At 44.6% G+C, this 12,371-nt stretch overlaps 2 protein-coding genes across 2 annotated transcripts in view; both read right to left on the minus strand.

Annotated features, from left to right (window-relative positions):
* GAPDH (glyceraldehyde-3-phosphate dehydrogenase) overlaps positions 1 to 10,717 on the minus strand; it is a 21,705-nt gene extending 10,988 nt beyond the window's left edge. The window contains exon 1 of the mRNA XM_009892554.1: positions 10,697 to 10,717. The gene's annotated coding sequence lies outside the window, so the exon portion shown is untranslated. The remainder of the gene's footprint in view (positions 1 to 10,696) is intronic.
* The window catches only part of NCAPD2 (non-SMC condensin I complex, subunit D2), a 28,900-nt gene continuing 16,835 nt past the window's right edge, over positions 307 to 12,371 (minus strand). The window contains 13 exon segments of the mRNA XM_009893013.1: positions 307 to 526; positions 1,480 to 1,529; positions 2,878 to 2,938; positions 2,940 to 3,042; positions 3,174 to 3,297; positions 3,499 to 3,685; positions 5,730 to 5,810; positions 8,573 to 8,667; positions 9,734 to 9,911; positions 10,118 to 10,273; positions 10,468 to 10,591; positions 10,903 to 11,014; positions 12,208 to 12,371. Coding sequence (XP_009891315.1) covers positions 307 to 526; positions 1,480 to 1,529; positions 2,878 to 2,938; positions 2,940 to 3,042; positions 3,174 to 3,297; positions 3,499 to 3,685; positions 5,730 to 5,810; positions 8,573 to 8,667; positions 9,734 to 9,911; positions 10,118 to 10,273; positions 10,468 to 10,591; positions 10,903 to 11,014; positions 12,208 to 12,371 — 1,655 coding nt within the window.

A 12,371-nucleotide genomic window follows, 5' to 3' on the forward strand; every position in this document is an offset into this window, starting at 1 on the left:
CTGCTGAATCATAGTCTTTTGCAAACAGTTGCTTATCAAGGAAAGGAGCAGGGCAACTGGAGAGTGGGAGGACTAGGAGCTGGATGAAGTACGCTGGGGGAAAGCCCCTTGGCCCATGGGGACGGAAAGGGCTGATGGTTGCTGCAGGCTCTAGAAGCAAGGGCAATATTCGTGTCATTCCGCTGGTACCACGTGTAGGAGTTTGGAGCCCGCCATGGTCAGGAGTCCCTTAGAGAACGGAAACACCACTGATCTTGGCACTGAGTAATCCCACTGCCTCAGAAGTGAGGGAATGGGATTACTCCTTCAGTAGCAATTCTTGGTCATTGTCGCAGCCACCGAAATAGCTGCTTGTGAGGAACAGAAGGGCAGCAACTGGCTGCTTAAGGCGGCAGCCACTGTGTAGCTGTGGAAACCCCTCTTGGTTTTTGCTTCATCTTTCTGCAGGACTTCCTTTGTCCATGACACAGGATTGCCAATTCCTCCAATGCCAGCAGAGGCCAGTGAGGAAAGGGGGATGCTCCACCTGAACAGCAGAAAGGGACCACCAGGAGCTCACTGACCTTCAACTATCACTTGACCAGGCACTGCTGTGCCCAGGAAAGAGCAAAAGACAAACTGCAAAGCAGTGAAGGAGCTACCATGTCAGTCCGGTCATTGACTGCCAAACCCTTCTTCCATCTCAGAAAGGCAGCTATGCGGCTCTCCTGAAGGCAAAAAAGTTTAACCACTTATAGTGGAAAAGCATGGCCTGAAGGTAAGCCAATGCTTAGGCAGTTTTATGGCCACCTTGCTTCCTCCATCCACCCATTCATATCTCCCTCACTGCAGTATTGTCAACATATTACCTCATATATATGCATGATTTATTGCACGGACTCGTAAAGCCTTGAGCCTGGGTAGAAATCCATATACGCTGTCCTTTTTCTTTCATTCCCATTTGTGAGTGACATACCCTGTGGGTGGTTCTGGGGGAATCATATACAGTATGCACGACTGTGTGTCATATTTACTGTTAATGCCGTGGCTGCTGCCTCCGTCTCCTGTAGCCTTCACTGAATATTTTATCAGGGAGGATAGGGGAGAGGGAAAATATTGCTTTAGCTTTCTGATCTTTGTATTTCACGTGATTGTTCTGTACTTACTGGTGTGCTCTGGAGTTGGGGCTATTACACTAGTGGTGGCAAGAGGGCAGATCTTTCCACTGAGTCGTGGTGTGGTGTTTGGTCCACGTGTCCAGCCCAGTAAATGCACCTGTTACCCCATCATTCCCTCATCTACTTGTTTCTACAAGCATATAACACGTTATTGTTGTTTTATGCTATTGGCTTAAAAAAAAAGTATTCCCAGGTCAATGGAAAGCTATGCAATTTCTAATACCTCTTTTTTTTTTTTTTTAAAATTGGGATCAAAATAAGCTACAGCAGTCTTTTATCACTACTTATGCAGGCTAGGGGAGAACTGAGCAGCAGGCAGTACTTGCTGGCAAACCAAGGGTGACCACGACAACTGCAGGAACCTGGTAGATCCTGAGAGACAGAGAATGCGGAAGATCTGCGGGAACCTGCTGACAGGAAGACCCTTCCAGTTCCTGCCCTAGTAGTGACTAGTCTGCTTTCTAGGCAACTGACAGGTGGGAGGAAATAATTCTGTGCTAATAGCTCTGGGACAAATGCCAATTTGCCTGTGAGACAGGAGGTTAAAGGTTGTTTATGTGATTAACACAAATTCAAATTTAGGGCACTTCATGTTCACAGGGCAGTCCAAGGAGTTGAACACTGATGTGGCATTGCCGGAAGGAAAGAGCTTAAGTGCCAGTCTTATTTGAAACATAATTGGGTTGGCAGCAAACACGTTCCAAAAAGCACAGTGAGAACCAATGTTACCAGTATACTTGGTAACTTGGGCAAATCAGTTAGGCAAAGATAATACTAAATTTTTTATGTTTGGTGGTTTTTTTTTTTCTTTAAAAAAAAAACCCAAACTTTTAAAAGTTTTATTTTTTTTTCCTATTCACTTTGCATATTCTCTGTTGAAGAATTCTAGCTATAGTCTAAGTCAGCTTTTCTCCCTCTCCTCACCCCCCAGTCCCTCAACTCTTGAGGAGATCTGTAGGACAAAAAGATGCAGGTAACTTCCCCTCAAAGCCCTGCTGGGCTTTGCAGGGCAAGAGCTTCAAAAAGGATCAAACATAAAAGGCCTAAACCCAGCGAAATTGTATTGGTCCTGTGTTAAGAGAAGCTGAATGGTGTACTTACAACCATGTATAAAATGGGAAGGGAATGAGTATTTTGTACTCGGTGGTTAATTTGGTTCTTCTTAGAGAGACTTTCTTCCAAAGATTTCCTTTTTTTTTTTTTTAACAGAACAGCTTACTTTCATCTGCAAAGCCAGAGCAAAACCAGTCAAAGCAGCAGCTTTTTCATCACCGCCTTTCTTTGTGGAGGTATCAAAAGACAGGACTGGAATTGCTTTAGCCTGGTGTGTAACTTCTATTTTGTCCTCATTTAAAGCACCGTCATATTATGGGGTAGTTCAGGCAAAAGAAGACGACTGCTGCATAAAACGAGTTTTATTTTTAGTTAAAGACAGTGGCAGACAGTTCCCTCAGCACAGCCGGCGGGCTGAAGATCTGGTGATGGGGGTTGTTTTGGTGGGGGTTTCTTCCTCTTTTAATTCTGCTGATAGCTCTAGAGAGAGTAAAACGTGTCAATAGCCAGTGCTCCACCGCCTTGAACAGAGAAATCTACAGGCAACGTAGGCAGTGCTCTGAAGCCCCACACACCTTCTGCCCATTACCAAAGGAACACGCCTGTGGGGCCAAATCTATAGTCTTTCTCCACTTTCACCTTTTGAGCATACCCATACAATCCTTACCGTCCTCAGAGCTGTTCTCCTCATCACTGGAGAAGGCAATAACAGCTTTTTTGGGTGGAAGGCGCTTTTGGGAACGCTTCTGGTTTCGCAGTTTGCGAGGCTGGGGTGTGACAAAATCTTCATCCCTGTTGACTGTGCTCAGGGGCTGGTGGCATGAACCTGCCGAAAAAAACACACACACAAAAGAGAAAGGTAGCAGCAATTCTGTCTGTCAGGGTGAGAAAAAGTCCCTAGGTGTCTCTGCTGGACTGCAGGATCAGGGGGAAGGCTGCAGTCTCAGAAAAGGAACATACTTCCTGTTGGTTTCCGCTTGGACGGCTCTGGCATTGAAGTTCCAGTGCCTTCCTGGCATGTCTCTGCTGAATCCAGCCCTCGGTTATGGGAGGCAGCCAGCTTCTGCTCCAGCTCTTCAGCCAGAGCCTGATGGAGATGTAACGGGGAGGGAGAGAGAAGATGGGGGGAGAGAAGTGTTACATCCATAGCAGAACTGCTATCAGGTTGTCTGATAAATTGTTAGGGGAAAGGAGTAGTGTGCTTAATATGGAGAATGGCAGAGTTTTCTAATCATTGTGTGTAAGAAACAGTCATTTTCCTGGCCCGGACACTTGCCCCCATTCTTACTTTAGTCTCAGGTTTGCTGCCTGCTTTGCGGAATCGAGCCAGCACACTTTGGAAACAACTGTAGACAGCTGGGTCTTGGAGCTTGTCTGCAAAGCAGTCAAAGTTGTTCTGCAGCTTGTGAAGGCCCCGTTCCGAGAGGGGAAGCAGAGTCAGGCAGTGGGACAGATCTCGATATTGACGCTCAGTTCTGGAAAAGACAAAGATTACCACTAGCTGTTATGAAAAGGGATGTCTAAAGATGAGCACATCTTACCGAAAACTATGGCATGTGAGGATAAAGCGTTTCCTGCAGGTGCTTCTGCCCTGCAGAACATGAGATTCAGGTGGTTCTGTGACAGGTCAGTTAGAGTGCCATGCCATACTAACCCCTTCACAACCATCACTGCATTTCATCAGACACTGACTTAGTGTCTGTCAGAAAAATATGAAGGCTTCACTGTTAAAGAACACAGTCACTTGTTCAAAAAGTGTCAGAAGTTATTGCCAACTAGGCTGAAAAAATACAGTTGGTGAGGTGAGGACTCTTCTTGAAGGGCCTCATTTCAACTGAATAATAAAAAACCCCTGGCTGCTCATTTTTACATGTTTGAGACAGTCTCAAGCAGAAGCTTTATTTGATGTTCTCTCTCTCTTTCCTGGCCAGTTACAGGCCAGTTACATAAAAGAAGGCCATTTTCATTAAGATATAAAGTGAACAAATAACAACTGCTGTTTCAAAGGAGAACTGCATTCAAATTCCAGCAAAAGTTACTGGAAAAAGGAAAAAAGAAAAAGGCGGACTAACATCCTTAATGTAGCTCACTGTGATGGAATGCGAGGAAAAAATCCTAGGCCAAAGCCCCCATTATTAATATATACAAAGCAGAGGGCCAGAAGTCTGTCTTGCATATACCCTGTCAGAATGCACTGTCCAAACACAGACAGATGGAGAACAAAGCTACAACATCCAGGTGCTTCCACATTTAAAGTCTGAATGATGCTTGGCATGTTGCTATGTTTAGAACTCCAGAAACGCTGAGAAGGGTGATGGTGACTTCAAAATATTTTCTGATAAACTGCTGTTTTAGCCTGGAGTGAGAGTCTTGCTCTAGCATTACTGCTGGCATGCATTAAACTGATCATCTTTGTGGTACAGAAGTATTAGGATATTTTAGTAAAGGCTGACATCGTTTACACATAGATAGTTCTTTAGAGATGTGGTGTGAAGAGCTCACTGGTGTTCCTGGGAGGCAATTTTGGAGAGAGGGGCCACTCTCCACTCCAGCTTAGGAAACAAAATCCAAATATTTCTGGGGAATATGCAACTCCCTAAGGCTGCTGAGCAGGTCACGTGCCCAGGCATTGTGTACAAATGGCCAAGATAAACAGACACAGCTTAAACCTCAAGGGCAAAGTCACAACGATGGAGAAGGAAAACCACAGGAATGGAGGAAGGCAGCGTGCACCAAAATGAAGATATCACTGAAAGTACATGACAGGCAGATAAATTTCTACTGTCTTATTGGGGGGGAGGGGGAGAAGTATATGTCTGTGTCAGTGAAGTTACAGCTTGGGGAAAGGAGCAACAAAAAAAACTCACCCCAAAACCCAGGAAGCAAAATGATACCCCAGATTCATGGGATGGGTCCTGCACTATATACTCTGTAATCAGCACCATAAGCAAGGTATACACATCTTACAGACAGAGCAGAGCAAAGGCATAAATGTATAGTGGCACAAGCACTTAAATAAGAAAATGGAGTCCCAGGCATAGTTAGTACTGAGCAGCCCACACATGCAGAACAAGCGCAGACCTATATCAACTAGACAGTTGAGATCACCCCCAACTTTTCATGCTGATTTTTTAGCCGAGACACAAAGGAATAGCTTGTGGAGAAGGACCACAAAGATGCATAAAACCCACACGTGGGATGTCTCCTTGCTCAGCTGTAATGCAGATGTAAATTGTAACAAAACCTTTTCCCTAAGAAAGGAGGCAAGGGAGAGGGGCCAATCACAGTGTAATAAGACCAGAAGCCTTAATTTACACATATTTATTCATGTATTTTTAGGATGAAAATAGGGGGAAAAAAATTCCAAAAGAACCTAATCCAGGTTATCTCAGCATTTGTCACTTTGCCACGTGAAAAATATGATGGGAACCTGTTACAACCACTGTATACAAGCTAGTTTCTTGTAACAATTCCTAAGAAGCAGACTTGCTTCTCAAGAGGATTAGGATTACAACCCACCTGGCAGTCCGGAATCGCTGACAAAGTTTCTCCACCAAGCTCTCTGTCTGTTTGTCTTTTGTAATATAGGAGAAGAGATGCCTGCAAAGGAAACAAATCGGAAAGCTGAGAGCCCAGAGAGGAAACCTCATTCTGCCTACACCATGGGATGCCTGCAGCTATCCTATCCAGTGATCAGCTGGGTGGTCCTCCAAAAGGAGACAAGATTGCTCTGCATGTCTCAGACTTGGTTCAGGAAAGGCTGTGAGCATATATATATATATATATTTCACATACTAACCACAGTCCCTGTTGGGGGACAACTGCTGTGACATAACATATAATTAAAACTGCGTGTTTGTGTAATAACACTTGCCTAGGATGAAACTGAGAAATCCAGCTAAAGCAAAGACCCTGGTAGGTCTGGAGTAAGAAGAGCTAATGTCTGTGCAGGGTCTGAGGTAGGAGAGACGCTGAAGAGGCTGCAGTGTCAACTTCTGATCAGTTCCTTTCATCTAGTTTTAAGAGCATACAAGGCCTCCAGACAATTTCCTCACTTCACAAGTTGCCCTGGCAGACTAGAATGTTTGACAAGCAGACCTTGAGGGGAGTGGGGTAGCATGAAGTGTTTCCCCCCCCCCCGCTCAAAACCACTCCTGTGATTTTTTTTCATTATTAGTTTGCTGAAGGTGCGTTGCTATATTTTGGATCAATGTGAAAGTGAGTGCTACTTTGCACTAAAGTGGGAACACAACTTAACAGAACTTAAACGCCAACTTGATCCTGCATTTTTCTTAGCTTCTTGAGGAAAAGAGAAAAAAGAGACTTTCACACAGTTACATACTTCTAAATTTTTCAGGATGTCCTCATAGAAATCACTTCTATTTATTTAAGAAGGTCCTGATGGCCTCCCTTTTTCTTGTACCAACATTTCTGTTAATTTAAGCTCAGTTAGGTTGCCACTGGCCTTGATATAACTGCTCTGAGCACATCCTTGCTCAGTCTTTGTTGTGTCTACAACCACCACGCCAAGCTGCTTTTCTCAGATATGGAAAAGAGACCGTACCCTCAATAGTCCTCCCTTTGCATTTGTTACAGCATCTTTCTTCAACTTAAGTGACAAGAACCACGGCAGCATTCCAGGCAGGGTCTCACCAGCACTACCAAGCTTCCCTATACGTAAACCAGAAATACCTTGACTGCTAAAATAGCAAGTGGAATACATCTCTAACTTTAGTCACAGCTTTGCAGCAGGGTTTAAACAATTTCTAAACATTCAACCTTATACTTTGTTCTGATACTCTTCATCTCAGTTATTACTGTAACCCTGTCTTTCTCCATCAGTTAGTCCTTAAACAGCAATGCTCCCCCCACTATCCCTATCTTTTTTACACCTCCCTATTCTCCAGTGTGGCAAATATCCCTGGAGCATAAGCTCCTCCTAGCTTGTGTTTTTGTCCACCACGCTTTCTGAGTTAAACTGGATCCTTTCCACAATGTAAGCATTTCGTATAGTGGTACATGGGGAAATATTTCAGTTTCACTACCATTCCATTTTTTCCCATTTAAAGGATACGATATGGCGTGCTAACTGATGATCAGGTCTTCTTTAAAATTAATTAGCTTTAGACTAATTTGATACCTGTCTATACTTTGTTAAGTCAATATTGCCTTTTCTCTTATTTGCCAGGCATCTCTCTGTATGTTTTTGGAAGTCAGAAAATTCAATTTATAGCTGTCTTAACCATCCTAATCACGTTTTAATGCAAGTGCTATACTTATTAGTCTATAGGTCTGTGGTTACACCTCCAGTTTGACATTTATTAAAAATTGTGCTGAAAATTCTCAAATTATGTCCCACTTTTTTAATACATGCGCTCTTTTTGTTTCTCTGTGATGGTTTGCTTCAACTTCAGACACTAACTTACCCTTCTACGTGTGCTGTCAGTAGTGACACGCTGAATTTCGCATTGTTTCACACTACCCTCCTTACTGACAGCTGAACCAAAACATCCATATCCTTTTGCAGCCATCAATTACTTTCAGTCTCAATTTCAGCCTCACTAATAGACCTTTTCTGTGCCTTGCAATTCCTAGCTGTCCAAAATTCCATCCCTCTTCTGAAATGCACTGGAGTCTCACGGACAGAAAGACTTGTTGAAAAAAAAATTACTGGAGATTTTATTGTTATTCTCTTCAGCAAGAGCAATACTTCTGTTTTGTCCAACACTCCCCTCTGTAATCCACAAGGATTCAGCCAACTCAGAAAAACCCTCTTGGGGGGTTAAGTTTCAGATACGAGAAGAAAATTTCTGTAATTTACCATTAAAGACATTCTTTGTCTGCTTATGAGCAGATTGAAATATTCCAGTATGTCTCTACACTATGGAGTAAGGCTTGCTTGAAGAAAAAAAGAAACGACCGACCCCAAACAAAAAAAAAACCCTCCAAACCTAAATCCTTTACCTTAACTACAGCTTCATTAAAGTTGCTTACAAAAATCCAGTAGGCCACCAAAATGACAAAGGCAGCAGAGTCTTTAAAATCTGTTGTGTTCTCTTAGTGTTGCATATTCATGTTCCCATGAATAAACCCAACTGTTTTCCCTTTCTAGAAGCAAAGTGATTTTGAATGAGCTAGAGGAAACTCTTTGTGGAGTCTCTCCTCATCCCCAACTATGTGGCTTTAGAATAGGCTCCCCTCAGCATGACTCCATTTCAGATGCGGACTGAAAAAGTCAGATCAAGGAGAACAATTGAAAAAGCAGTTTGTATATGTCACTGTAGTTTCTCTTCCCTGGATCTGGCACCCCCTTTGCATAAACATAGTCCTGGTCAATAAAGGTTTCTTTAACCCCAGAATACCTCGTAATAATGTGGAAGGATTGCTCCTCTACACCACAGTTAGGATCTGAGAGACGACTGATTATGTCTGGAAGCAGGTTATAGATGGCATTATCCTGTGCAGAATACAAGGTTCTACATGAGATACTGAATTATAAAGTACAGCTCAAGTCAAGCCCAATAAGCTGCCCACTTAAAATTACCTCCTCCCCCCCCCCCCCCCCCCACCCCCCCCCCCAATCTACTGACTGAAAACATCAGCTTTTTGAAATGAGCTATGCACAGCTAGCCAAACCTAAACTACTTGGCTGAGGCTAAGGGGGAAAAAAACAACCAACCAACCAAGCTAACAACTGTAACCCTTAGTTTGCAACAGTTCTGCTCTTCGGCAGACTTGGATGCAGTTGTTTTTGCTTTCCAACCTTGTCACAACCCAACACAAAAGCTTCCTGATAAAGGAAACTTACACAGCAGTTCAGGTCAAGGAACTGTCTCCCATCTTGCCTGAAAAGGCCCAATCAGGATTCCCTTTCCCACTGCTTTTTAATGGTTTTGTCATAGACACTGCAGAGATAGGAAGTCAGTGCAGTCAGGTAGCCAGCTCTGCTTTTAACAGAGCAAGCCAAGTTAGTAAAGCCCAAGTATCGTTGCAGCTTCTCAGGCAGTAAATCTGAAACTCTGAAGGGCCCCCAGCAACCTTCATGTTGAATGAACAGTGTGTACAGGGGGTAACGCTGCTACTGTTCTTACCTGCTTGGGCTGCAACTGCTTCAATTTAAGTATGTCAATGTTACACAGCCAAGGACATTTTTGAAAGGTTTCAGAGATGATGCACTGCCTGAGCCATAAGGTCAGGGAACTGTTTTAAGGCCTAAAGGTAAACTGCAGAAAACTGTTCCCAACCCTGTGCTAGGCGTACACAATAAAGCAAAGGGACAAGGCACTGGTTTGGAACCTGCCTTCCGGTGTGAATGGGTGAGGCCAAATTCAGCAACAGCAGGGTTGAAACAAAACTCGTGTTGCAAAATTTCCTTTATCGTCCCTCATTTAGGCAAAGAGGAACAGACAGCTGCTCTACACCACTGACACGCTTTCTCCAGGACTCAAGTCTTGTGTCATTGACCAAGCCTCCACCAGCCCTTCCCCACGCTTGTGAACTAAGGTCCCTGAGCATCCACTTGCCTTGTTGGAGAGTTCACTGAAAAAGTTCTGAGCCACTCCCATGATTGCCTCCTCTGGGTCTATAAGCAGAATTGCCATTTCGCTCACTTGGCCCTTCACCTTTACCATGTCTTTGAGGATGAGGTGAGTCATCACCAGTCCAGCTGTCTGCCTCACGCTTGGGCAGGGGTCCCGCAACCTGACAGAAGCATATAGTTACCACAGAAAACAGCTGAGTTAATGATATCCATGACAGCCTATTCCACAGCCCAGGTCTGTTGTCCCACTGCAGCGACACCTTTAAAGTTTGGTTTCCTGGATCATTCCCACCTTCCAGAGGCCCAGTGTCACCCTCCCACAGAGCTCTCGTCACCTGTCCTCTCCCAGCAATGAGGGTAGCGTTACCTAGCATAGAGATGTGCTGTCCAAGGCTCCACCAGGTTAGGGAAACGGATGGCCAGGTCTCCTGCTGCAATAATGAGGTTGGATCTCACACCAGGCAGAGTGGACTTCTCCATCATAGTGAACAGCAGGCGCAAGTGGGAGTCACAGAACTCAGAGCTGACGGGATAGGGCACAGAAAAGAAGGCACGGATACCAAAATCTCATCTCTCAGAGAGCAGTGAGACAAAAAAAAATAAAAAAAATCAAATCTATGAATGATCTTTTGTGTTTGTTTTCTCCACAGGAAAGGAGTTGCAATGTTTGCTTGTGCTTTACTACTAGTAAGGCTGGGAAGAGAACACCGGCGTTACCTGATCATGCAGACCTTGCCAAGAGCCAGGGCTGCAGCAGCGGAGAGTGCTGGATCACTGTAGAGCCCAGGGTTGTTGCAGATCTTGAGCACCAATGGAACAAAGGCAGAGAACAGGTGATTCCCTAGAGAGTGGGGATGAAGACGGCAATTATGCAAGCACTGTTTGTGCATCCCCCTTTAAGAACAATTACTCAATTTATCCTAGAACTCCTGCAGACTATAGAAACTGGTTGACTCACTTTCACCATTGAAAAACCACCTCCAGTAAGGCAGAGCAAAGAAACAGACAGCCTACATAGAAACTGACACTGGACAAAAATGACAGTATTTCCTTCTGAAGCAAACAGCCTTCCTCCTGAATCTGTTACCCACCATACGTGTGCTTTCACACAGGCAGACAGAGCCAGTGCCCCTCAGTGGCAGCCACGCTTACCATCTAGAAGTTCTGTCTCGCAAATGCTGCGGATGAGCTCAGCCTCTGTGTCATCAGCTGAGGCTCCCACGAGGCCCAGCTCCTCCTCCATAGTAGCCTCATTTCCTGTGCTCTGTGGAGAAAGGAAGACTGTCGAAAAGATGACAGGCAACAATAACCCCTTCCTCCACAAACTACTCTTCTCGCGGGCGAGAGGTGCATGCCTGTTACCAGCAGTGTGACTAGAGTTGAGAACAACAGAGAGATGGAGAATTTCATAACTCACTTTTTCCCTGAGAACTGAAAGGAGCTGTGAAGGGTAGTCCAGGACTTGCCAGTCTGCATGTCACAGAACACCAATGAAAAGAAAGCCTAAGCTACTGAAGCTACTGAGCTGAGACAGACATAGGACACATCTGGCATCAATGCTTGAGTACGGCCCAACTTAAAGAACATGCAAATCCTAGAAGCAAGAAGTTCAAAGTGGCCTTTGCTGGTCATGCGAGCAAGACCATGGAAAACCTTATAGCAAGGCAAAAGCAACAGAAGGGAAGGAAAAACACATGGATATTGCACGGGGACCAAATCTGCATCCAACTGCTGCTTCTTGGAAAATCTCCTAGGAACCTCCTCCTATGTGGGAAATGGTAGTGACACTGATAACCAGGGCAGATGAGGAAACGAAAGACAAATTTCTCTGGACATAGCAGTGTAGGCATCTAATAGAGACTGCATACCTAGGGACACGCAACATTTTCCTCTATTCTTACCCAAGAAAGTCAGCCTCACTACATTCTGGAAAACGTTTTGAGGTAGACTTAACCAAGCAGGGTATTTCTATCATACAGGTCCTATTAAGAAGGTTACAATTAAACTTTTTTCATTACTACCTGAGAGATGATAGGACCCTCAAGCCCTATGGATCAAGGTTCCAGAAGCCCTTTTCCAAAACTCAGGACACAAACGGGTGTTCGTCACTGCTAGCAGCAATTGCAAAAGATTGTGCTGGTAAGAAAGGAGGCAAATGAGTGGAAAGAAAGCATTTGCCTGAAGCAGGAAGATAAGCATGGCCAGGGCATCACCCTTCATTCCCTCTCCTCTGTCTGTTCAAAACCTAAGATTAGTGTGAGTTTTATTGAACAGGGTCACTCAAGGACCTCAGGTCTCCCCTGTCAATCCTGACCAACACATTTCTATTCCCCAAACATGCATTACCCCAGACCTCATGCATTCTCAGGAGTGCATTCTCCAGAAGTTTGCTGTGGCAATAGTTGGGACACTAGAAGAGCTGCCCACAGGAAAAAAACCAAACATCTCAGTTCTCACCCGGGGTCTCTGCTTCTTTGTGCTGCTGTCAGAATGCTTCTTGGCCTTTTCCTCATCTCTAAGGATGCGGCGTCTGCGTAGCTCTGCACTCACTGATACTTCCAAATATGCTACCTGCTGCAGTGCCACCTGTCCCAGCAGGGACAGCAGATGCATCAGCAGGA

Source organism: Charadrius vociferus, unplaced genomic scaffold (assembly GCF_000708025.1).
Source record: "Charadrius vociferus isolate BGI_N301 unplaced genomic scaffold, ASM70802v2 scaffold301, whole genome shotgun sequence".
NCBI classification, from domain to species: Eukaryota; Metazoa; Chordata; class Aves; order Charadriiformes; family Charadriidae; genus Charadrius; species Charadrius vociferus.